This window comes from Hippopotamus amphibius, chromosome 9 (assembly GCF_030028045.1).
Source record: "Hippopotamus amphibius kiboko isolate mHipAmp2 chromosome 9, mHipAmp2.hap2, whole genome shotgun sequence".
Lineage (NCBI taxonomy): Eukaryota > Metazoa > Chordata > Mammalia > Artiodactyla > Hippopotamidae > Hippopotamus > Hippopotamus amphibius.
The window spans coordinates 88,678,548-88,705,599 of record NC_080194.1 but is presented as its reverse complement, the minus strand read 5'-3'; the positions used below and the strand labels follow the sequence as shown (position 1 = coordinate 88,705,599).

The 27,052-nt window shown below is 43.7% G+C and overlaps 1 protein-coding gene across 1 annotated transcript in view; it reads left to right on the top strand.

Moving 5' to 3' along the window:
• Positions 1 to 26,250, top strand: part of TECTA (tectorin alpha) — a 68,603-nt gene extending 42,353 nt beyond the window's left edge. The window contains 13 exon segments of the mRNA XM_057748918.1: positions 3,122 to 3,321; positions 7,492 to 7,875; positions 9,817 to 10,103; positions 11,649 to 11,658; positions 11,660 to 11,948; positions 14,420 to 14,530; positions 15,952 to 16,154; positions 17,108 to 17,271; positions 17,692 to 17,940; positions 23,039 to 23,201; positions 24,719 to 24,806; positions 25,114 to 25,230; positions 25,794 to 26,250. Coding sequence (XP_057604901.1) covers positions 3,122 to 3,321; positions 7,492 to 7,875; positions 9,817 to 10,103; positions 11,649 to 11,658; positions 11,660 to 11,948; positions 14,420 to 14,530; positions 15,952 to 16,154; positions 17,108 to 17,271; positions 17,692 to 17,940; positions 23,039 to 23,201; positions 24,719 to 24,806; positions 25,114 to 25,230; positions 25,794 to 25,894 — 2,366 coding nt within the window. The 3' untranslated portion in view covers positions 25,895 to 26,250.
• Positions 26,251 to 27,052: the final 802 nt, after the last annotated feature.

Sequence of the window (27,052 nt, the reverse complement as noted above, 5' to 3'; positions counted from 1 at the left end):
AAGTACAAAATAATGAGTTTGTTGTCTAGTTGGTGAAATAGGACCAGCATACTTGAAACAACAGTGGACATCTCTAAATCAGTGGTATATCTTCCCAGATATTAAAATGTAGAGTTTCAGTAATTAAAACAAGGCAATACTGGCACATGCACAGAAAGATCAACCAGTGGACTGATGAGAAAGTCTAGAAACTGGCTTAAACATTAAAGAGAAATTAGTATATAGCATTTCAAATCACTGGGGAGGGGGCATGTATTATTCAATAAGGGACAAACTAGCAGGGGGGAAATATTTAAATCCTTCCTTCATTCCCTCAATTGAAAATAACATCCAGACAGAACCAAATTAAACGTAAGAATTTAAGTTATAAAACTACTAGAAGAAAACAAAGGAGTATTTTTGGTAATCTTGAAGTGGAGAGGGCCTTTCTAAGCACAACACCCAAAGCCATAAGGGAAAACCTGATAAATTTGATCACTTTAGAATTTTAAATTTCTTCATGGCAAAAACATAGTCAAAACCACACACACACACACACACACACACACACACACCCAAAAAAGAAGAAGCAAACTCAAAAGACAAATGATAAATATTTTTAACAAACAAAAGTCTATTTTTAATTTATAAAGAGCTTTTACAATTTTATAAGAAAAGAATTCAGCCAACACAAAATTCAATAAGAAAATTTAGTAAGAAAAAATTTAACCAACACAAAAAGACATGAAAAGGCAATTCACAGAAAAAAACATGTAAGTGGGTTACAAACAGATGAAAAGAAAACCTCACAAAGATTGCAAACAAAATAAGGACATAGCAGATATAGCATTAAAAAAATTTTATTGTGGTAAAATACATATAAAATTTACTGTCTTAACCATTTTTAAGCATACACTTCAGTGGCATTAAATATATTCATTTTACTATGCAACTATCACCACCATCAATCTGCAGAACTCTTTTCATCTTGCAAAACTGAAACTCTGTACCTACTAAATAATGTCTCCATTCCATAATATTCCAATAGTTCTCCACACCGCACTCCCACACTACCCCAGCCCCAGCAACCACTGTTCTACTTTATGTCTCTGCAAACTTAACTACTTTAGATACTTAAGATAAGTGAAATCATGCAGTGTTTGCTTTTTGTGGATGGTTTATTTCACTTAGCATAATGTCCTCAAGATGTATCCATGTTGTAGTATGTTGCAGAATTTCCTTCCTTTTTAAGGCTGAATAATTCCATTGTATATGTAGACATTTTGCTTATCCATTCATCCATTGATGGACACTTGGATTGCTTCCATGGTTTAACTATTGTGAATAATGTTGCTATGACAGCAAGTGTATAAATATCTCTCTGAGATACTTCTTTCAAATCTTTTGAGTATATACTCAGGAGTGGAATTGCTCAATCGTATGTTAATTCTATTTTTAATTTTTTGTTTTCCACAGTGCCTGTACCATTTTATGTTCCTACCAACAGTGCATAGGGTTCCAATTTCTCCACATCTTTGCCAACACTTGTTACTTTCTGAGTTTTTTTTTTAAATAGGAGCCATCAATGGGTATGAGGGGATATCACATTGAGGTTTGATTTCCCTGATGATTAGTGATGTCAATTTTCATGTGCTTATTGGCCATTTGTGTATCTTCTTTGGAGAAATGTCTGTTCAAGTCCTTTGCTCATTTTTGAGTAAGGTTGTTTGTTTTTGTGTTGAGTTTTAGAAGTTCTTTATATGTTCCGGATAATGATCCCTTACAGATATAGCATGTAACTTTTCACATTTCCAGGGGCCAGAAAGTTTGGGGATAAACAATTAGCCAGGATGTGGGAAAATAAACCTCCTCATATACCCCTGGCAGGAGGATAAATTGACACAGCCTCTTTAGAGGGCAATTCAGTTGCATCTATCAAAAACTTAAAAGCGCATACCCTCTGACCCGATAATTCCAATTCCAGGAATTTATTGTACTGATTCACTTACTCATGAGGGCAAAGATAAATGTACGGGGATGTTCACCACAGCATCACTATACGCCCTACCCCTCTGGTAACATTAGTTCGTTCTCTAAGTCTGTTTCTGTTTTGTAAATAAGTTCATTTGTACCATTTTTTTAGATTCCACATATAAGCAATACCATATGATATTTGTCTTTCTCTAATTTATTTCACTCAGTATGACAATCTCTAGGTCCATCCATGTTGCTGCAAATGGCATTATTAGTTTCTGTAAAACTTTTAAGTGAACCTGTCTTTAATGATTAGCTAACAACACTTAGGTGCTTGGCACTGTTCTAAGTACACAGACTCACTCATTCCCTCCCAGAGAGCCATGAAGTGGTGCCTTGAGTATCTGCATTGTACAGATAAGGAGCTGAGACCCAGAGAGATTAGGTAATGGCTCCAGTCCCTTACAGCTGGCTCCAGAGCCCACACTATTCACCAGGACCCCAACTGCCTTCCAGAAAAGCATCTAAATGTATTTGAAAACAGTAGAACATAGTTGACATGGGTCAATCTATATACACAGGCACACACACAGTGTGCGTTTGCCTTCTCAGAAATCAAGGAACTCAGAGACCTACCGATTATAAACTACTGGCTTATAAAAAGGTTCTAAAAGTTCTGAGTTGGTGTTGGTATAAGAGTAGGGAGTTTTGCAAATAAGTTGGGACTCCACCTGGGGCTTCAAGAATGGGGGATTTGGATAGGCTGAGAGGATAAAGAATGGGATGGGGAAGAGAGATTAACACGAGTGAGGACCTAAAAACAGGCATGAGTGTGGGGCACCCCCGGCCATCCAGTGACTCACTGGAGTTGATATGTGTGTTAGGAGATAGGTTTAAGGCAACGGGTTCGAGGGGAGCCTTGGGAACCAAGGCTGAGGAGAGAAGAAACATGGTGTGAGGAATCTCGTAACCCCCATCTGCTCTTTGGTCCATTATTTCCACAAGGATGAGTCAGATAGAGGCTTTCCATAAGCAGAGAGAGCAGGAAAGAGGGAAGATGGCAAAGCTTCCTCCCTGCCAGGCCTCCATCTCCACGAGTGGGTGAGCCCAGAGGAAAGTGTTGACAGTCCTGGTGATTGTCCATCTTGCCTCTTGTCTCCTGTTGCAGCCGTCACCTGCCCTCCCAACAGCCACTATGAGAGCTGCGTGAGCGTGTGCCAGCCCCGCTGCGCCGCCATCCGCCTGAAGAGCGACTGCAACCACTACTGCGTGGAGGGCTGCCAGTGCGATGCAGGCTACGTGCTCAATGGCAGGAGCTGCATCCTGCCCCACAGCTGCGGCTGCTACTCCGACGGCAAGTACTACGAGGTAGGGGCGCCCTGCCCGCCAGTTCCTCCTTGCCAGGCAGCAGATTTCGCTCCTGCTTCAAGAGGCAGGTCACAGTGTACCCATCTTCCCACTTGATTACAAAGATTGTGGTGTGGTTTTTGCAGGGAGGCAGGATGGGAGCCTAGAGGTCAAGGACAGTTCGGGTGAGGCTCTTGCCCAAGGAGTACTGGATTTGGAAACGCGTTTGGGTCTCACTTTCCACTCCTCCTCGCTAGCATTTGTGTGTTTCTCCTCCGTGACTTTCTCTAGCCCCTTCTAATTTCTTCTCCTGTAAATCCTAGTTTAAATCTTCTGATGTGGCTGCTGTTTTGAAACAGGATGGTGGTGCATCTGATGTTTGTAGCTGTCTCAGCTAAGGACAATTTTAATGGGAAAAGATGGAGATCAAGGCTGGGAGGTGTGGCTTTCCCTCTTCTGTCTATTGCAGCTCCATGAGAGGGAGTGAGGGCTGCCATCTCTGCGTGTGTCATTTGTCACTAGTACCGTCCCCAGAGAGTTGTGTCTGGGCTGCTTCATGCTCTGTCCCTACATCCTACCCTCTGCTTCTCTCTCTTTGGGGGCTTCACATAAAGCTGATGAAGATGCCCTTCTTCAATGTCATTGAGTAAAACATATTAGCTCATGAAATCATTTACTTTTCTACCCGGTAATCTTTCTTTATATGCTGTAATGCTAAGCTAGAAAAGATCTTGCCTGGAGAGGGTATTTAGTCCTCGGGTCTGCCTCCAGCCCATTCTCTGTTTAAACGATATCAACACCTTACACTGGCGAGTAGACAGTTAACAACAGCATCGATGGAATAGCTGCTATTTGCAAGATCGTAGTGCTGGTGGTATTGTTGGGGATGATAAAGTATGTTCCCTGCCTTAAGGAACTTAAAAATCTATTCAGGAGAGGGGGAAAAATGCACTTTAAAGAACAAGAGGACAATTACAAAATAGCATATCAACAAGTGAAAAATAATACCTTACAGAACTAATCAATTTTAAAATGAAGAAGAATCACAGCATTAAAAAAATCTAATTGAAATGTCTGAACTGGAAATAAACTAGGCAAAAAATAAATAATACTCCTTTCTGTAAAGATGCATTGTTCTTGTTTAAGAACAGCTAAATTGGCTTTACTTGGAGAAGAAAAAAAGAAAATGAATAAGGAAGTTACCTTTGGTCTCATTTTCAGTGGGAGATTTGTTTAAATATTGTATTAGAAAGAGAGGGAAAAGTAGAATAAAATAGTAAAATTGATCAAAGAAGCCTTCTTGGTAGAGGTGAGTTTTGTTTGTTTGTTTGTTTTTAAGGACTTTTATTGAGATATAATTGACATACAATAAACTGCATATATTTAAAGTGTACAATTTGATTTTTTTTTCTTATTAGTAATGTATTTATGGCAATCCCAATCTCCCAATTCATCCTACCCCAACCCCCCATACTTTCCCCACTTGGTGTCCATATGTTTGTCCTCTACATCTGTGTCTCTATTTCTGCCTTGCAAACCAGTTGATCTGTACCATTTTTCTAGATTCTGCATATATGCGTTAATATATGATATTTGTTTTTTTCTTTCTGACTTACTTCACTCTGTATGACAGTCTCTAGGTCCATCCATGTTGGTAGAGGTGAGTTTTGAAGTTAGCTCTTAGAAATGTTGATTATTTGAAAGGAAAAGGCAGAACATGTGGGAGAGAATAATAATAGATTCTGCTTTCCAACAATCTGGGAGAAGAGATAACCAGCCTCAAAACTGAAAAACACTATTATAATCTCTGCTCCCCTGTCCAGAGATTTACTGAAATGTATCCATCTATCAAGCGTGTCATGCACCCCTCAACAGAGATCCTGAGTGTCTGTGACATCATGGAATGAGATTTGGGTTTGATCCTAGCAGAACCAACGTTGGTGATGTGACACTGAGCAAACTGTGTCATTTTTCTGAGCTCCTGTTGCCTTATCTACAAAGCATTACTAATAATACCAACTCAATATGGTCGTTGTATAAATAATCTATGCCAGGTGCCTTAGTACTGGCACCTAGTAGTTCAGTAATTGGTAGCTGCTATTGTTTTTGTTAATTCTCTTAAGAAGCATTTTATAAATAAAAAATCCAGGCGTGTTAATGAAATGATGCATATAAAAGCCCTTGGAGCTCTCAGGAAGGCACAGTGCAGCTCTCAGCAGCTATTAGCACTATAAACATTATTATCCGCTTTTCATCAGAAAGTCAGTGGATTTTGACAACAGTGTATATCTGGGAAGTAGCACACTCACGGAACAAATAATCCACATCTAGTTGCCACAATTCAAACAACCTTGGAGGCTTGTTTATACAACAAATTTCTTTGGAAATAAAGAGAGAACACATCTAGCCATTAGCATGTAGGGTAATCACCCAGCTGTCGTTGTCAGGTCTAATTAAGGTTGAGAAAGCAGCACTGGGCCAGTCACTTTACTGTGATGCCAGTTTCATGATCAGGTTCTCCTGTGGGATGAATTATTTACCCTTGATCATATCCACGTATTTTTCTCTTTCCACCCATGCAATGTCTGACTTCTTATCAGAGAGCGGCCAGACCATCCACTCAATTATTCTGCAAATCTGATAAGAGAAAGGAAGTCAATTTGTGAGGCTGCTGGCACCCAGAATATTTTACAGGATCTGGAAGGAGGGAAAATTTGGTTCTGAGAACTACTTCATTTTGAGGATGAAAGTATCAGCAGAGGCATCTTGAAGTACACTGGACTGAGAAAACGTTCCCTGGAAGATCTCACTCTCTATCTACTTACCCTTGGATCTGAGATCTGTATTTGATATCCAGGGTTTCGATAAGTCTATAGTTAAAGCAGAAAACGGTGACCAGACAGCAGCATAGGCCCTTCTTGTGCCATTAAAACATCATCTCTGGATGGCACTGTTTTAGAAAAGTGAATTAATGCCCTGAGTGGCCACAACTACATGAAGTAGTCCACTTGTTGAAACCACACTCCACTTGGACAATCATGACCAATTTCCAAAAGTTCCCTGGAATTCTTAGTCTAGAAGAAGTACAAGATCAAGAGCACGAGATCTGCATGTAAAGTCATGTCTACAGATTGCAGAAAGAGTGAAAAATAATAGCTGCCACCGATTGATGACACACTTTGTTGTAGGTATTTAATATTGCTTTGTATAATTCCTCACTATCTGAAAGAGGATGAGTGGTTATTCTCCGGTGATAACAGCAGCTATTATTTATTGAGTACCTATTCTCAGCCTGGAAATGTGCTTCACACATCTTATTTAATTTAATCTTCAGGACTGCCTTGCAAGACATTATTTTTTTTTTTTGGGGGGGGGTACACCAGGTTCAATCAACTGTTTTTATACACATATCCCCATATTCCCTCCCTTCCTTGACGCCCCCCCTCGAGTCCCCCCCACCCTCCCTGCCCCAGTCCTCTAAGAAGACATTATTATCTCCAATTTAGAGAGAGAAAACTGACACTCTGGGAGCTTGATAGTGCCCACCAGGGTGGCATGTGTAGGGTGGCAGGGCTAGGATTGAAACCCAGGTGGCCTGATCTCAAAGCTTTCCTTTCATGGGACCTCACCATTATCTCAGTCTCTCACCTGAGGATATAGAAATGGAGATATCTGCACCGTAAGATTAGATACAAGGAAAAAGTTTAGAACAGTGAGTATTGTGAAATATTGAAATGGTTCATCGTAAGAGTTGGTTATTGCTTTCTTTTAACCTATTTAAGATTGAAAGGTGGGGTTTATCATTATTGAGTGAATTTAAATTTCTTCCTTGAAGTGAAGCTGGTACTTGTTAGATTAATTTCCTACCAAATATTGTTCCTCTTCACTTAGTTCCTCTAACACTGCCCATTCTGGTTGGTTGGCTGTGATTAGTTCTACAATCCAGCTGTAAAGATTCCCAAATTCTTGACTGAAACCAGTAAAGACTGAATTGCATATTGTCTAGCATCTGAGTTACATGGAAGGATGTTACGTTGGAATTAACCAGCCTCCCTGCTGCTTCTTGTTGCAAATTCCAGCCACATTAATGATAGGCCAGCCCAGTCTGGGAAGGGTCCAGGTGGACTGGGCTTTGGGGTCCCCGACTGTGACAGCAGCCTGCGTTTCATGCAAACGGCGCCTCTCTTCCAGCCCAAGCAGCTCTTCTGGAACACCGACTGTACGCGGCGCTGCCGCTGTTTCCGGCGCAACCTGATCCAGTGCGACCCGCGCCAGTGCAAGTCGGACGAGGAGTGCGCGCTGCGCAACGGGGTGCGCGGCTGCTTCAGCACCAAGACCTCCTACTGCCTGGCGGCTGGCGGCGGTGTCTTCCGCACCTTCGACGGCGCCTTCCTCCGCTTTCCCGCCAACTGCGCCTTCGTGCTCTCCACCATCTGCCAAAAGCTCCCAGACATCTCCTTCCAGCTCATCATCAACTTTGACAAGTGGTCGTCCCCCAATCTCACCATCATCTCTCCCGTCTATTTCTACATTAACGAAGAGCAGATTCTCATCAACGACCGGCACACCGTCAAGGTGACGAGCCTGTCCTTGATTTGTAAGAAACGTGCTCCAGGATGAGGGCATGTCTAGGGGGCTGTTTACTGTGGTTTTCCATGAGGTTTGTGGATAATAGGCTGTTGCTGCATACATCCCATATACAGATGACCAGAATTTAAAGAATGAAAGTATAAAGATCCTACAAGCATAAGCGTGGACCCTATTTAAGTCCTTGGCTGATGGTTCCAAAGGCCTTGAAGGAAATGTACAGCGTCTCAAGGCTATAAGGTCAGCGTGGGTGCTAATAGAGCTTCAGGTGATAAAATGGTAGATAAGTCAGCTTTCAACTCTGAATTAATTTCCAAAAACCATCTCATTTGTTTTTAAGAGGCTTTAAAATTATTCTTGGCTCTGCCCACCTGTACCAAGACCCACTCTTTCATCTCTGACATCCTTTCTAGAATGTAAGAGAAAGAAGCATTTGCCTATAAACAAATCTACCTAAATAAAAACAGGAGGGAGGGCGCCCCCTGAATGACACGCCAAGGAAAAGAACACAGAGGAGGGATATGGTGGATTTCTCTTAGGTTGGCTCTTCCCTAGGCCTGCTGCCTAGTTTGTGAATCTTAGACCAGTATATAAATATAAATGTGAATCTCCAACCTATCCCCATAGCTAATACACCTCACCAACTTGGATTCCTCGCATCCTTCCATTTAAGAAGACAGTCTGCTCTGAACTAGTGTTGGTGGGTGACCCCCAGCCTCTCAGCGAAACCAGGCTGCTCACAGCAGGCAGACCAGAACCATGGAGTTAAGACCCCTCATCCCACCCCCCATCCCTGCCCAGTGTTGCAGTTCCAGCTAGGGAGGGCCAGGGAGAGAGCCAGCACACTCATATTAACATATTTGGGATTGGGTGTTACTGTATCTGCTTTTCACCATTGGCTCAGATAATCATGCACTGGGAGTATCTTTATTTGAAGAGTCATCAAATAGCTTAGTATCCAGCATTAAGCAAAAGACTGGTAGTATTTTCCAGGCTTAAAAGGAAAAGTCTGGATTTTAATACTGGTTTTTAACTTCAGTGAAAACTGCTACTGTTTTTGACACTCCAATTCCTTTTGCAAATTGGCCCACATAGACACCACTGCACTGGCCCAGAATACAGCAGCAAGAAAGTGAAAAGGGACCACCTGAGAGCAAAACTGACATTGTGCTGAATATAATACCCCCAGCCAGCAAAATAGTAAAGAATCATATTTTTTAAAGGATTCTGCTTTTTTTAAGAAATGAAAGTTACTAATAACCTGAGGAAGAAAAAAGAACAATTTATTTTGTAAGTACAGGAAAGGCATGTTATGTTCTGTCTTAAGGGGTAAGGAAAAAGACTGTTATAAAGCAAGAAAATGACAAATGGAGAAAATACTGTGCCTATAGGACCTCCAGGAGGGCACCTCCTCTTCAAACATTATAAACAAGAAAACAATAAACACAGAAATGATCCCCAGATTCATTTTAACCGTGTTAGACCCTCCTTAGCACAGGACTGGGATTTCATTTTCAGTAATTGGTTTATGCTGGAGAAAGTTTTATACGAAAATCCAGCAATTGGTTGTGATACATTTTTCCATCTTTTTTTTTAAATCTCTCTGCCTCCCTATTTTGCTTCTTTGGGGGGAAGTGTGGGCATGATGGACAGTTAGATGCATGAGTACTCAAATTCTAGGATGGGAGTCAGCAAAATATGAAATTCAACTAAATCTCTTTGCTGCCTGTTTTTGTAAATAAAGCTTTAGTGGAACAGAGCCTCACTCATTTAGTTACTATTGTCTATAGCTGCTTTCCTGCCACGAGGACAGAGTTGATAGAGATCGTATGGGCTGCAAAGCCTAAAATGTTTACTCTGGCCCTTTACAGTAAATGTCTGCCAACCCCTGCTTTGAGGCTCATATACTTTTTCTTTCTCCCCTAACAGGTGAATGGCACACAAGTGAATGTTCCATTTATAACCGGGTTGGCAACCAAAATCTACAGCAGTGAGGGGTTCCTGGTGATTGACACCAGCCCTGACATCCAAATATACTACAATGGTTTCAACGTCATAAAAATCAGCATCAGTGAGAGGCTGCAGAACAAAGTGTGTGGCCTTTGTGGCAACTTCAATGGGGACTTAACCGATGACTACGTGACCCTGCGGGGGAAGCCAGTGGTGAGCAGTGTAGTGCTGGCCCAGAGTTGGAAAACCAATGGCATGCAGAAGAGGTGAGAGTTTCCAGTCACTAGACTCAGTGGCCCCAGTCCTCCCACATCCATGACAGCTGTTGATGAGGAAGGCACTTTATACAGCATCACCCTTCCTCTCCTACGAAGAGCTAAGCTGAAGTCTTTGGAGTTTTCATTATACAAATAGGCACCGTAACTTCTTGAACAGCAGAGGAAGGAACTAGGCTTAGACCATAAGAGTCTACATTTTTGTGTCATCTAGCCCTCGGCTAAACAGAAGAGTGTGCCCAAGATTAGAATCCTGAAACCTTGGCCAGCTGCCCACCTGGAACTGGGCATCCCTGCTGGGGGTGGGATTAAGAGTTAACCCAGGAGACGAGGGCTATCCCTTGCTCCCCAGTGCTGAGACTTTGTGTCTGTGACTCTTATCAGAGGCTTGATTTTGTGCAGGTAGCAGTCGATGGGAATCAAGAAAGCCTTTTTGAAAGCAGAAGTCACCGAGGTTATTATCAGGCCCCTCTCTGGCCAGCTGAAGTAGAATGAGCTAAACAAGTTATTCCAAAAGTGTTTAATTCAGGGCCCTTCTGAGCTGCTGAGTTATGTTCATTCCTCTCGGGATCTATAGATATGCTTCTCTTTCCTGACATTTCTTTGCTTGTAAAATGACTCTCTCCCCTTGTGCTTTAACATGCCAAACATCAGCTAAATTCCCAGATGTGCAAATGAAGCTCCAAACCCTCTTTGACCCTTCTGCAGGTGTAAACTGAAAAATGTACCATAAATTAGACTGTCCTGTGAATTATGGGACCCAGAGCTGGAGGGAACCTTGGGCACAATCTGGTCCAGTCTCTTCCTTTTCTAGGTGAAACAGAGGCTAGAGTGGAATGATTTACATGACGGGGTCCTGTGAGTGGCAAAGCCAGGATTAGATTCCAGAATTCCTAATGTGATGCTTTCTCTAAAATGTCGCTTCTGGGGCCCACCGTTAGAAAAATGACTACTTTGCACATTTAAGCCGTTCTGGGGCTTCCAAAGATGAGTAAGATTCGGTTCCTTCTGAGGAATTATGATTCTTTTTGAGCTTCCTTTCCCTTCCTTTCTTCCTTTTTCTCTTCCTCTATAAAAGATTTCAGCCTGACACCAATTTTCTCGTGGTGATTTTACTTTTGGTCTCTGATAGCTAAACAGGAACTATTTTAGAAGTTTCTGAACTTCCATTCAAATCTTTAATTCTGCCAATTGTCATTACTATTATTATTAATAGTGATGGTAACTATTACTATCATTGTTGGTTATCATATCAACACCTGTTAATAGTTATTGTATCCTTTATATCAAAGGTTAAGGGTTATTCTATCAATATCTCCCTTTTGTCAGCCACTTTGGCTACCAGTCCATCATTTTATTGTACCCACTTATCCCAGTGGCGTAACAACAGAAATTACCTTGACTTTCCTAAGGTCACATAGCCTGTTAGTGTTGGGATTGACGCCCCGCACTAATTTCTGGGTAAGAGAGCACAGCCGTGGTCTGCCCTCCCACCGGCTGTCTCGGACGCCTGGTTTTGCTCCTGCATCTGACCAGACCTCTCGTCCACCCCCAGCTGCAATGAGCTGCAGTTCTCCCAGTACGCGGCCATGTGTGACAACGTGCACATCCAGATGATGCAGGGCGATGGCTACTGCCTGAAGCTCACGGACATGAAGGGCTTCTTCCAGCCCTGCTACGGGCTGCTCGACCCCCTCCCCTTCTACGAGTCCTGCTACCTGGATGGCTGCTACAACAACAAGAAGCTCCAGCTGTGCGGCTCCCTGGCTGCCTACGGGGAGTCCTGCCGCTCCTTCGGGATCCTTAGCACCGAGTGGATTGAGAAGGAGAATTGCTGTAAGAGAATTATTTTCTTCCTGCAGACTCTTTTTCTAAGTTGACAGCACTGCTTTGCCGGTGGCATTGCTGTGTCCAGGGCTGGCTGGCTGGTGTGCGTCTCAACCCATAGATCTGCTTCCAGGGTTAGAAGGTGGAGAGCCGTGAGCTGCTGCAGATTCCATCGTGGGCAGGGGGCCATTCCCAGTGGAGCCTGCCTCCCCTCTAGTCCCTGCCCAGTTACGGGATTCAGAACACCAGCTGGGGAAGGTGAGATTCTCTGGATTGGAGAAGCACCAGTGTGGTTAGTGTATTATAAGATAGTGAGACAGAGTGTGGGGCCCCTGACTGATTTCAGTGGCCCAAACTCAGCCCTACACAGGCTTCCTTAACATGGGTCAGAGCCTAGATCAGAAAGAGAAGGCACGTGGCGAGTGGCACGTTGAGTTGGAATTGAGCTGGCTGTATCTGCCTGGTTGCAAGGAAGCCATGGTTGGATTTGTAAACGATTATACATATATTATTGCTAAAAAAACGATCTAAAGATTCTTGCATTCTTTTCTGTAGTAAGAAAACTATTTTGATGTGCGTTATCCATTATTCTCTTTGTTCATTTTCTTTCCATGTGAATCAAATAGATGGAGCAAATAAACATATATGTATATTTGTCATATCCATATATGTGTGTCCATACATAAATGGTCACTCTGTCCCATGAATGCAGTATGACACCGTGGCCAACAGAATGTGTCCCTTGACACATGCCACCAATCCTGTGTGCATACAGGTGCTGCCATGAAAACTGACCCCATTCATTCCAAGACTGAGCGTGCACATCAGTAAATGTGCAGACCAAAGCTGAGCAAGAGTAAGAATGCACTTAATTCAGAACCTAAAAACAATGTCGTTAATTAAAATATGCATTTGGTGATTTCAGAAACTCTTAAACGACTAGTCTCTGTTGGCAATCAACAGAAATGTTTTGTTTGATAACGTTAATGTTTTACCCTCTTCTGTTAATAAAGCAATACTTTGAGAAAAAAAAAAACCTTAACTGTTTTGAACTTGAAAAAATTGTCTGGAATTTTCTTTTAAAAATATCAATTTTTGTTTTTAACCTCAGAACTTCCCTCTGTATTGGGCGTGTCGTATTTGCCAAGTGGTCCACCATGTTTGTAAGTGAGGTTATTTCCTTCCTGAGAGCTGTAACCTCCACAGTTTCTTTCCCTTATTCTCTTGGGTGGTTTTCATATTGTGATAATCAGCCAGCACCTTCACAGAAGCTGTTGTGCACTTAGCACTGTGTTAGGTGCTGAACCCACTGGGCAAGTAAAAGGGCCTTTAGTAAAGTGTCTTTAAAAAGTAAGTGTATTTAACTGATGCTGATGGTTTTCCTTCAGTCGTCTTTCTAGGAATTAAGACAGGCTGATGAATTAAGACACCATCCCTGTCCTCCCACCTATTACAATAGTTACTTGGTGGAAGGTCAGGAGAAGCATCTGCAGGTTTGGGGCAGCTTGGGAGGTTTTGTTTTGGTTTTAAACTCTTGAAGCTAACTTGGCTCCTGCCAGGATTGAATCATTGCGTTTCTTCAACACTCGCCCTCATATGCCGTGACGGCAAGGATTGTTACACCTGGACAGGGAGACGGTCCTTAGATAGAGTGTCTAACAGAAAATGCGCTCAATTAGTAGTTCTCAGACTGAGATGTTGACGAGCTCACAGGTGGTCTCTGGGCTCATCTGCTACAGAAAGATTGTTTATAATCTTGTGGTGATGACACTTCACATACATTTGAATTTTACGTAGAGTTTTCTCCTTTTTGGTAGAACAATACCACTAATCTAAGTCAATGCTGGTGAGTTGTATGTAGATTTTGGTTTGTCTGTTTTTATAAAATTAAGTAGAAGTTGTGGGGTAGATGGACTGTGAATCAAATAAAGACTTAAGAAGTCCTGGATTGAGGGACCCCTCTGGAACCTTACCGGTCTGAAAATCTTCACTCTGGACAAGTATGTGTTGAGCATCTACTATGAGGTGGCTGGGTGCTGGGTGCCTAGAGGTAAATGGCTTGGACCCTACTCTTTATATAAATATAAAGATACCATTGCACATGACTGTGGTACAGAGCAGTAAGTGCAGTAATCTCAGGAGGTCCTGGCAGTTAGGCGTGTCTGTGTATTCCATCTGCCCCACTTACCTTCACCTGTGTGTGACCTTGGGTGCATTCCTGCTGTGATGCCAAGTTACGACACTTAGCTGGCAGAGTTTGTGAGGGTTGGAAGAGATAATGCCACCAAAGCACGAAGCACATAGCCAGGGCCCAGCTGCTAGCTATCATCATTACTTCCTGGAAGGCTGCCTGTCTGCGAATTTGCATCTGCATCGGACCATCACCAGGTCCACCGAAATGGCAAGTCCAGAGTGTGACCACACGCCGCTGTGCATTGGTGTGAAAATCAAGTTGTGTTTCTGTTTGTTTTCCTTTTTAGCAGGAGTGGTTGAAGATCCCTGTGTGGGGGCGGACTGTCCCAACAGAACCTGTGAGCTGGAAAACGGAGGGGAGCTGTGTGGCTGCATCGAGCCCCCTCCCTACGGAAACAGTGAGTGACACCTGCCGCCCTCCCCCCGCAGTCTCCCCCCAACCCAGACGGGCCCAGTGGGAGACTCTGGCAGCCGTGTAGGAAGGCTCCCAGGTGGGAGCCTGCACGTCCCACACTGTGGGTTAGAAACCTGAATAACGAAGCTTTCATGAGCATTTAAGCAGAACAAGGAAGCAACCCGACCTCTTCAAAGTAAGCTAATGTTCATTTCCTTGTAGGTACATCCTTTTCTTTAATAAGTGATAACACGTAAATTTGTACATGCATAGAATCAGCCAGCTCTATGTGAGGCCACATTCAACATCAGAGAGATCCAAATTGATCTTTTACACTCACAGGGAGGTAAGGTGGCTTGACAAAAACATGAAAGAATCAGAACGAGAGTGTCAGGTGCTTTAAGACGTGTTTAAAGCCAGCTTTATCTGGCCCAAAGCTTTTCGGTGGGTCCTGAAGAAAACTGAAATATTGAAGCAAATGGCAAACAATTAGGACTCCAGGTCCTGCACCTAATTGCAGCCTCCTTTAGTAGGAATGGCCTTGTCCCCTGGCCGAGAGCACACCCATTTGGTTGGCTTGAGGGGCAGCTGCTTTTCTTCCCAGCTCCGTGCCCTTGACTGAACCGAGGAACTCAGAAGGCACATGCCACGTTTAGCATCATCAGAGAATGAAAGCCTGGTTGACCAGAAGGCTCCACAGGAGGGGAGCACATGTACTCTTCAAAGGCTGCACCTAAGCAGATAAAAACATTTCTCTGTTTCTTTAGTGCTTATCAGCCTGTGTGTGTGTGTGTGTGTGTGTGTGTGTGTGTGTGTGTGTGTGTGTGTGTGTTTACTCACAGCAAATGTCCACTGGTGCATCCCATGTCAGAAAACAAGAGCTCCTAGTGCTGGCCGGGCTACCAGTTGGGCTATGGGGTGGCCTGGCCAGGGCTGCCCTCATTTGGGGCATGTTCTTTAGCCAGGCCACAGCGAGCCAGATGCGGTCTGGAGCTTACAGACAGTAGCTACCACCAAAGTGGGGCGGAAATCCTGGGTTTAAGAAGAAAAGACTGAAGACTCTTTGTATAGCATTTTCATCTTTTAAAAAAGGCTCTCTGGGGACTTCCCTGGCAGTCCAGTGGTTAAGACTACTCAATTCCAACACAGGGAGCTGGGTTCGATCCCTGGTTGGGGAACTAACAGGGAACTAAGATCCCACATGCCGCACTGCATGTTCCCCTAAAAAAAGGCTCTAGCAGTGCCCATGTTAGTGCTTTGAATGAGTTCATATACTCTTTCAGTTTGATCAGAGCTTCTTTAGAAATGCTGAAGCCTCTGTGCGAAGACCATCAGCCTCTTCTAAGGAGAATGGGGTGCCTCGCCTAGCCATGCAGCAAGTCCAACTCCCACTGACTCGTCTTTTGCAATGACTGTTCCCCACAGACTCCCACGACATCATTGATGCAGAGGTGACCTGCAAGCCCTCCCAGATGGAAGTGTCCATATCTAAGTGCAAACTCTTCCAGCTCGGCTTCGAGAGGGAGGGCGTGCGGATCAATGACAGGCGGTGCACCGGTATTGAGGGCGAGGACTTTATCTCCTTTCAGATCAACAACACCAAAGGGAACTGTGGAAACATTGTGCAGGTGAGGAATGGGGGCCAGAAAGAGCACCTGGCCAAGGTGGTGACAGCTCCGGGTGTTTGCACTTTGATTGTTCTCAAGCCAACTTCAGGGGTCCAACTTAGAAACATTCTCCTTGGAAAACAGCAAAAGGCGTGCACAAAATGAAGGACAGCGGGAGAATAATCATTGGGTGCTAAGTGGTTGAACTGAAAGCAAGATAAGTGACATTCCCTGGTTTGCACTGTCTGCTGTCACCCTTTGCCCTGCATGTGGACACATGTTTTTGCCTCTCTCATGCTTCTGTTCTTCCAGGTATTTCAGGGGGTAAGGGTGTCCCAGGCATCATTTAACAGTTGGCTGCAGAAATACAGCAAGGTCACAACTTTTTTGTGTCGAGTTATCCAGTTCATAGGTTAGCAAAGCATCTCACTTCTCTTCCTCCTGGGCCTTCCTACTGTCGTTTTTTGATAACTGTGTTCATTAACACTTTTTATCAGGGAGTGAAAGGAGCAAGACGGTGAAACGTGCATGTGTTCATTTTGGTACTTGTGGGCATGTCTGGTACAAGATTTGGTGGAGGAGGAATTTTGAATTAAGAATTGAAAGAGAAGATGTATATTACCTCAGGATGGCAATATTTCATGCTGTCTCCAGCTTGGGTTCCCACAGATACCTGGAGGCTGGTTGTACTTAGAATTCAGTGGTACATGAAATCACCCTCTGTGGATGTTCAAGGTTATCAGACTAAAGGGTGCTGTTGACATCTATTGTAATACATTTTTTGTTGTTTTTTTTGGGGTGGTTTTTTTTTTTTCTCTAGTAAGTACTGAGGTGAGCTCCATCCTGATTTATACTGGCCTCTGGGTTATGCATGGAATGAAGCCATTTCTTCACGTGCAGACCCGTGGATTTGAAATGCAAGCCACATACTCACGCCCAGATTTAATGATTTCTGACCTCCCTTTGTTCTGCAGTCCAATGGCACTCATATCATGTACAAAAACACCATTTGGATTGAAAGTGCCAACAATACTGGCAACATCATCACCAGGGACAGGACGATCAATGTGGAATTTTCATGTGCTTACGAGCTGGATATCAAGATCTCCTTGGACTCTGTTGTGAAGCCTATGCTAAGGTAGAGAATCTCATGGGCTGTGCCCGTTGCTCTGTCTTTTCCTTGACAGTTAAGGTTAGCGTAATCAACATTGCTAGCCTGTGTCTTTGAAGCATTAGGAAAGAATAATTCATATCTTCTGAACCCAGATGCCTTAGACCAGCACCGTTCAATAGAACTTTCTACAGAGATGGAAATGTCCCCTATCTGTACTGTCCAATTCAGTAGCTATATGTGGCCATCAAGCACTTGAAATGTGCCGGGGGAGAGGGGCGCTGAGGAATTGAGTGTTTAATTTAATTTTAGTAGCCACATGTACCCTGTTAGACTTTACGTCTCTCTGCTTGGCCCTCCCACTGCATTTTCAGATTGGAAGATGGTAGGTAACTGAACAGGTGACGTTGCTTGGGGGTCCCCAGCTCATGACTGTTTCCCTTGTAGTGTCATTAACCTGACAGTTCCAACCCAAGAAGGCAGCTTCACCACCAAGATGGCACTCTACAAAAATGCCTCCTACAAACATCCTTACCGCCAGGGCGAAGTGGTGCTGACGACTCGAGATGTGCTGTATGTAGGGGTCTTTGTGGTTGGGGCTGACGCCACGCATCTGATCCTGACGCTGAACAAATGCTACGCCACCCCCTCCCGCGACAGCAATGACAAGCTCCGATACTTCATCATCGAAGGAGGGTGGGTAGCCTCTTCTCGGAGGATGGTCTCAGAGCCTTTAGTATCAGATTTGTCTACGTCCCTTTTTAGGGAAGAGAATGGGAACTAACATTTGTTGACGACCTACAGGGCCAGCATTTTGTACCCAAGAACCATCTAATCCGCAGGACAACATATGAGGTAGATATTATAAGCCCCATTTTACAGACCAGAAGGCTGAGGCTTAGTGAGGTCCAGCAGTGCTTAAAGTCACACAGCAATTGAGTGGTAGGTCGTCAGTTCCATGTGACATTGACTACAAAATGCTTTACTCTCAATGTGATCAGAGGGCATTCTGTCCTGCCTACTTTGAATTTCAGTCTGAGTTGAATGTGGATTATCTGCAAATGAAAGAATATAATGAGAATAACTAAGGGTTGGTGAATAGCACATCCATCAAAATTAAAAAGGAATTAGAATAATAGCCTATAAATGAAGGTTTTTGCTCACCAGTATACACCCAGCACCTGGTATATTTCCTGAAACATAGTGGTTATGCAACAAAATTACTGAATGAGTGAATGAAAAAGAAGAAAAGACTATGAGCCAGTCAACAATCATGATACTTATCTTTATTTTTTAAAAACACTTACTGGTTTTGTCAAGCAACAATAATTTTTTAACAGGTTTATTGCATACATAATTTATATAATAAAAGGTACTTGCTCTCAGTGTAAAATTCAGTGATTTTTAGTAAATTTACAGAAGAGTGCAACATTCACCATAATCTAATTTTGGAACATTTCCATCACACCAGTACAATAATTCTTAAAAGTAGCTGACTTTTATTATTAATCAAAATTCGTGCTATTGTAAGCGGTAGGGACCATTTGAAACTAGTCTCTGCAAAAACAGGCATGTAATGGTTCCAAAACCAAATCGCATAAGTAGATGTGGCTTCAGGGATGATTGGGTTCAAGGAGCCAGATGCTGTCAAGACTCCCTCCCTTCATCCCTTGCTCTCTCTCTCTCTCTCTCTCTGTCTCTGTCTCTCTCTCTCTCTCTCTCTCTGTCTCTCTCTGTCTCTGTCTCTCTCACTGACCTCGTTAGACACTGCCATTTTTTCAGCATTATAACCGCCAGGAGTGCACATTCCTTCTAACCCCAATTCGGCAAATCCCCGGGAAGGAGTATGATTAGCCTTTCTCGGATGGATTCCTCTCCCTTGTTTGGAGGAGACGCAACATTAAATTGCCTGGTGTAGGGGAGGACAAAGATTTTCTTGGCCCTCTTAGGGTTCCTGGCTGGGTCTGAAAATTAAATGGACAAAGACAGATTAACAAGAGAAACGCATACACATTTATTTAATAAAAGTTTTACGTGACACGTTTCCTTCACAAGGAAGTGAAGACTTGAAGAAATCATTCACACTGTGTTGTTATGCCTGGTTTGACGAGGAGTAGACACCTTCGTGGAGAAGGGTGATAGCCAGACTTAGCCAGACTGTTCAGATTCTTCTCAGTGTCCCTTTGTCTTTGGAGATAAGGGAGCTCCTTTCCTCCAGGTATAGGGAGGGCATCTCTCACAGGAGGGTTTTATGACCTGTTTCAGGCGAGAAGAGTGACCTTCCTGGTTCTGCTATTTTCTCAAACTCCTTTAGCTTACATGCCAGATGCCAGGTTTGGGGGTGGTATTTTTTGGACCCTGTCCCGGGCCTGAGGCAGCTCCCTTCCCTGGAGTGGTCAGGGAGTGCTATGGATACTGTAATTAGCCTTCAAGTTGGGGAGGGAAGGTATGGTCCCCCCAAAGAAGAAGAGTATGGTTCTAGGCAGACAAACAATAAATATCCACTATTTTGTAGATGAACAGGCTCAGAGCCTAAACACAGCTCCCCCAAGGCCACCCAGCCAGCAAGGGGCAGAGGAAGAAATCTTTCAAGTACCAAGACGCATCAGCTCCCCACCTGGCCAGGTGTGGCTGGTGGCCTGGGTTGCTGAGGCATAGAGTGGGATTTTCAGCAAAGGCCTTATGAAGGCACTATCTTTTTGAGTTAATTTTTAGCCTCCCTGGAGGCAGAGGGAAGGACTTGGTGACTGTTGTGGTGTCTTGCAGGCCCAGATGCTTGGGCGAACATCACAGGTCTTCATTTTTCTACGTATCCTCCCTGCCCCAACCCTGCCCCAATCACGGTCATTTCCCAAAGTAAAAGGACTATGATCTGAGCCACTGTACAAATGCAAACCTGGATGGGTGGGCTCAGGCTGCCTTTGAAGGACGCTGCGGCATTTAGCATTTTTTAAATCGTGTTTAATAGAGTTGACCCAGAGAGGGAAGGTAAGTGAGCGTGTTCATAAATCTCAGCTTCCCCCAGGGTATGGATGAAGGTCTTCAAATTAAACTTTTGTTGGGTGTGAAGTAATTTCATCATGTGTGAGAATTTTAATTCACGAGTCCTTTTGACCTTTCTTGGAGGGATGTGGTTATTGGTTTTTTCCCAGTGTGCTTATGGGAAAACTGGCGCTCAGTGCTGAATGACTATGCAGCAGAATGGGTCTGCCTCGGAATTTGGCGGGGTGGGGAGGAGTCAGCTGCTCCCCTCCAGCTATGTGGCAGGCAAAGATGCCACCGCCGTCTATCAGTGATGCCAACGTCGGGACACATGGAGGTCAGTCACTTCTCTGTTCTCTTCATGTGCCCAGACACAGGAAAGGACACTTTTTCCTCTGACGGTGGACAAAGGATTCTAGAGCTGGGTTTGTTTGTCCCCCTGAGACGGCATCCAGACAGCAGACAGTCCCTGCTTCCCACGGCCCCTTCCTTCTGCTCCCTGTTTTTCTGGCACTTCAACCTCAAATCATCTCTTTGGGAGTTGGGGGTCTAGTTAGGAGGGGAGGTCTGCGTGAAGACTGCATGGAGGGCTGAGAACATTTTAGAATCCTTGAACTAATTTAGATCATTCAAATGAGTCACAATGACAAGGAAAAGTATGTATGGCAAGTAAGTTTTTTGTTTCAAAGCATTTAAGAAACTATTGCCTTGTCATACAGAGCGAAGTAAGCCAGCAAGAGAAAAACAAATATCGTATGCTAACTCATATATATGGAATCTAAAAAAAAAATGGTACTGATGAACCCAGTGACAGGGCAAGAATAAAGATGCAGATGTGGAGAAAGGACTTGAGGACACAGGGTGAGGGGCGAAGGAGAAGCTGGGACGAAATGAGAGAGCAGCATTAATGTATATACACTACCAAATGTAAAATAGATAGCTCGTGGGAAGTTCCTGCATAACATAAGGAGATAAACTTGATGATGGGTGATGACTTAGAGGGTCAGGATAGGGAGGGTGGGAGGGAGTCGTGGGAGGGAGGGGATATGGGGATATATGTATAAATACAGCTGACTCACTTTGGTGTACCTCAAAAATTGGCACAACAGTGTAAAGCAATTATATTCCAATAAAGAGCTTAAAAAAAGAAAAAAGAAAACTATTGCCTTATAGACTAATTACCAAACTGAATAGGTGTGGGAATGCTGAAGGATAACGTCAATTTTTTATTTTCCTTATCACAAAGCTATTGAATCCTGGGGACCAGGGGAAGGAAGCATAAGGAAAAGAGTCACCTTTATCTCCATAAGATCATTTGGAAGAGCTTCTTGGTTGCAATGGGCCAACCTTGGCCACAGCAGCACAGTTTGTTCATTCACTCACTGATTCATCCAACAAAGGCTTTTTTTTTGGTCTAAAAGTTAGTGTAATTTTAATACCACATTTTAAAGAAAACAGTTCTGAGAGTTAATACTGCACGTACTGTTTCAAAAGTAAAAATACAGCTTTATGTATATACACACGTTCTCTGAGAGCTGAAAGATATATCATAGCTTTTGTTGCTTCTCAGGCAAATGTTCGTGTGAGTTTGACTAAACAGCATCTAAGTATTCTTTTTTATTTTTTAATTTTTTGTTTATATATTTTACAGTAGGTCCTTGTTGGTTATTTATTTTAAATATAGTAGTATGTACACATCAACCTCAAACTCCCCACTCATCCCTCCCCCCATCCTTCCCTCCCCCACCCAGTAACCATAAGTTCTTTCTCTAAGTCTGTGAGTCAATTTCTGCTTTTTAAATAAGTTCATTTGTATCATTTTTATTAGATTACACATATAAGTGATATCATATGATATTTGTCTTTCTCTGTCTGACTTCACTTAGTATGATAATCTCCGGGTATATCCATGTTGCTGCAAATGGCATTATTTCATTCTTTTTAATGGCTGAGTAATATTCCATTGTACATACGTACCACATCTTCTTTTTAAATACTTACTGCATGTGCTTCAGTGTGTTGGAGACACAGTGAGGATTACCCCTTTGTTCCTGCACCCCAGGGGCTCAGCAGGGTATTGTTGGCAAATCCAGGCAAAGCCACCTGTTCCCGCCTGGTCAGGGCATATTTATACCGGAAGGGAGACATAGACAATGGTTGGAGAAACAGCAGGGTTCGTTAGCAGGGAAAGAAGTCCAGAGAGTCTTCCAGGTGAGGAAATGGTACGTGAAAAGACCCTGGGGCATAAGAGACTGTGGTTCATTTGGGGAACTCTAACTAGTGGAGGCAGATACCTGTGTCCTTGCCTATTGGCTCAGTACCACAGAGAGCGGGGAGGGGTGGTCCCTACATCAAAACAATCCTTCAGCTCATCTTTAACTGCTTGTCCATCTTCTCCAGCTCCTACCTGTTTTCGCTCGTGGGAAGATTTCCCAGTAGGGCTTGGAAAAGGGGCATCTCCCAAAATTGCTAATTAACTGAAGAAAGTACAGAAGACATAAGGATTCATCTTGTGTTTGTTAAACTGATATCAGTAAAACACAGCATTACGAGGGGGAGGAATGAGAAACTGACGCACAGGGAAATTGAGTGCAGGCCCTACAGTCATTTTGTTTTTAGTTCTAGTTACGATGCTAATTTGAGGTGCTATTTGATGCTTTTCCAACAAACTATGAAACTGTAAGGGAATCGTAATAAAAGACAAACTCACACACTCCAGAGGTCACTTTCAAACACAAAGGCATTTTTACTGTTCCTGGTGGTTTTGTATGAAACATGAAAGTATGAAGCAGAGTCCCTTTTTTCTGAATAGGTGTCAGAACATTAAAGACAACACCATTGGCATCGAGGAGAACGGCGTCTCCCTCACCTGTCGCTTCCACGTCACCGTCTTTAAGTTCATTGGGGATTACGATGAAGTCCACCTGCACTGCGCAGTATCCCTCTGCGATTCAGAAAAGTACTCCTGTAAAATAGTAAGTGAGAGCCTGAAAATTCAATGCTTAGCTTTATTTCTTTCGGCCCAGTTTTCCCCACGTAGGGATCGTGAATGCCAAGGTCTGTGGCTCTTTAGAGTGCTTTAGGACTCACTGCACCTGGAGGTGTCTGCATTGGAACCATCTTCAGACGCCTAGGAGTGGCAGTCATCTGTGCTGGAACAATAAGAGAGCAGGGTAGAATGAGGACCATTTTCTCCTCGTCTCTGTCTCAGAAATGTCAGTCGGTTGTTGGCATAATGCTAGACCAGGGTTTCTCAAACCTCAGCACTAGAGATATTTTGGACAAAATGATTCTCTGTTGTAGAGCTGCCCTGTGCTCTGCAGGCCGTTTAGCAGCATCCCTGGTCTCTACCCACTGGATTCCAGTAGCACCTCCTCCCCACTTGCAGCACCCAAAATGCCTCCTGACTTTGCCCAGTGTCCCTTGGTGGGCAAGAGTGGCCCCGTTTAAGAACCACTATGCCAGAGTCTTAAGGAGCCAGGCCACGTGCATCTGAAGTGAACAGTGGGACCAGGCTCCCCTCCCCCATAGAAGCAAACTCCTGGGCTCAGGATGCACTTTATTCAGGTGCCCTTTAGACAGGGATCATCCCACAGACTATCCAAATCCACACCTGGGTCTGAGGCTCTGGAGGGGCTGGCAGGTTGAGGTGACAAACCAATCATCTGATCCATGCAAGGCTTACATCCCCACCACGTATGCCTATGTCCCTAAGGTTTGTTTTGTTTTTTTGGTGTTTTTTTAAATAAATGTATTATTTATTTATTTATTTATTTACTGGCTGTGTTGGGTCTTTGTTGCTGCACACGGGCTTTCTCTAGTTGCGGCGAGCGGGGGCTACTCTTCTTTGCAGTGCGCAGGGCTCCTCACTGCTGTGTCTTCTCTCATTGCAGAGCACGGGCTCTAGGCGCGTGGGCTTCAGTAGTTGCAGCACGTGGGTGCAATAGTTGTGGCTCACGGGCTTTAAAGCACAGGCTCAATAGTTGTGGCACACGGGCTTATTTGCTCCGCGGCATGTGGGATCTTCCTGGAGCAGGGATCGAACTCGTGTCCCATGCATTGGCAGGTGGATTCTTAACCACTGTGCCACCTAGAAAGCCCTGGTTTTATTGCACTGGTCCCTGGTCCCTAACCTTTAACACTGCAGCTTTCTGCTCACCCCATGTTGTCAGAATCGAGATGTGAATTATGGTTGGAGCTACGTACAGATGCGGCTGCATGCATTATTTTCTGATCTGATACAGGATCTTCCTTCCTGGGAAGGGAGCCCTTTTGAATCTAATTCTAATGTGAAGAATATATTTAATTCTCTTCAACATAAAGCCCCAAGTCCCAGTGGGCTCAGTGATCAAGAATGCATTGGTTCTAATTAATCTGAGCTGCAGTAGTGCTCCAGGCTGAGCCACTGCCTCTTTTGGAGATGGAAACGTGGTGAAGAATAAGTTATCAGCTTAATTGTGTGAAATGTTCCCTCCGGTGTTCTGTCTTTCAGACCTGCCCTCAAAATTCCAGGATTGCCACGGATTATACCAAGGAACCTAAAGAACAGATCATTTCAGTGGGACCTATTAGGAGAAAAAGTATGTATGTTCCCTAAAACACGCTATAAATGATTAAAACAGTGGGACTTGAAGGCTTGGACTAACTTTGGGGTGTGTTTCGCCTATGATGTGAATCTGGTGAACGAGGAGCTTGAGGACACCAGCTTGGGGACCCCAGTTTGAGAAGCCTGCCTGCTTCCATAATGAAATCTTTTCACAGACTATTAAAAACTCACCACAGTATCGGGCTTTTTTCCTTCCACTCCTCTCTTTAAAGCCTTGCCCTTAGATACGCGTTGAAGACCTGGACTGTCTGCAGGTAACTTGTCCAGCGGCTCTCTTTCAGGGCTGGACTGGTGTGAGGATAACGGTGGGTGTGAGCAGATCTGCACGAGCCGGGTGGATGGGCCTCTGTGCAGCTGCGTGACGGGGACCCTGCAGAAGGATGGCAAGAGCTGCAGAGGTGAGCACACCTCCAGGGACACAGGAAGTTCTTGACCCTGAGAAGGAGACATTCCAATATGAGGCCCACTGGGTCAGCAACTGACCTATGAGACTTCCAGAAATTAGGAAGGAAACATGAGGAAAACACCCAAAGATTTCTAGCATCATTTTGGTTTTTCTTTTTTTTTAAACCTTTGGGTTCCTGCTGTTTCATGTAAAAGATGAAGGTAATTTAAAAAAAAAAGTTATCCAGCCATTTAAGAACCAAATATTGGCTTTAAATCTGGCCCCCAAGTCTACCTGGGTTGTGCTTGGGACTGGGATGTATGACCCAACAAACAAGGTTTTCTGCGGTAGCCTTAGCTACCAGGTTTCCCTGGTACCCTCTTAGTTAGCAGGACTCTTCTAAAGGTTGGGTTAATTTTGCTTCCTTACTACCTTAGTCAAGGCCATTTGGGGAAAGTGGGTTGTTGGCAATGAAGAAAGTAGGTTCCTTTATTTGCTTACCACAGAGATGTCTGATCCATGTCAAACAGGTATATTTTTTTTCGTAGGACTTACTATGTCCCTCTCTGTTCACAGCCTCGAATTCTTCCATTGAACTTCAAGTTTGGACGCTGCTTCTCATCATGACCCAGATTTCATTATGGCATTTTGTCTATACATCAGGCACGACCTCATAATTAACTCAAGGTTGCTATATAAAGTACTGTAATTTACTTACTTCAACTCCCTGTAGGATAAAAGTGTGTGCCCTTAAGTCAAAACCTATTTGAAATTGTCCACTGTCTCAAAGTGATGCCACCTGCCCCAAACGGCCAGAGTTCCAGAAAAGAGAGAAATTGCCACGCTCCTCTTTCAGAGTATGCAACCGGGCTTCTAAAAGCCAGTTGCGGAAAACATACATCTTGCCTAAAATTTCCAAACAGTTGTCACTGGGAACATTGAGTTCACATGAAAAACCTGTAAAGGAAAAAATTCTGGTTAGACAAGTCTGCCCAGAAATCTGACCAGAGAAATCTATCCCACCAGTGCTGTTTCTGGATCATAGTTTTTATAGAGAGAGGGCCTGTTGGAACGATACTGAATATTGAGAAGCAGTGATTGGAAGGATTGACTCCCTCTAAGGAATCTCTCCGATGTTTGGAAGTGTCTGACCGCTGACGCACCTGTGCTTCTCTTCCTCTGCCCTTGTGTCCTCTAGCCCTGCCAGGGCTGTGTGGCCACTACGTATATTGTTTGCAGACCTGGGGAACCCCAACCCCCCATCCGTCCCTTCAGACCCAAAACTCTTTTCTTTTACAAATCAACCAAATAATTTGTCATGTGTTTTATGCTTAAATAAACTTTGTGTTCAATTATTCTCATTTCTCCGTGGCTGGAATCATTCTTATCGATGTTAAGCTTTGCACACTGAATAGCATCCTCTAATTTAAAAAAAAAAAAAAAGGCAGCCACAGCATAGCAATTGGAGCAGGTAGGCCCTGCTGGCCAGAGCTTTAATGCGTTTTGTTAAGTGGCTGTTTTTACTGACAGAGTGTTAGCAGGGCGTTTAGTAAGGTGCCGTGTAGAAAAGAAGCAGGCAGCATCCTCTTTTGTATGTGGTTCCAAAACCCACATTTACTATCATTAGCTACAAAATGGAGGGCCTGGTAAACATATCCCTGGGATGCCTCTCTTTTTAAGGTTAAAAACAAAGTCAGTGTCACTTCAGGTTTATTTTGAAGTTGTTTTGGATTTAAGCTCATGGCATTTTTGTCTTTTTCTGGGAACTCTGGGAAACGCTGAGCAGAAATCCTAGTGTCCTTGACCGTGGGTTATGGGTACGATTCCTGCTATCT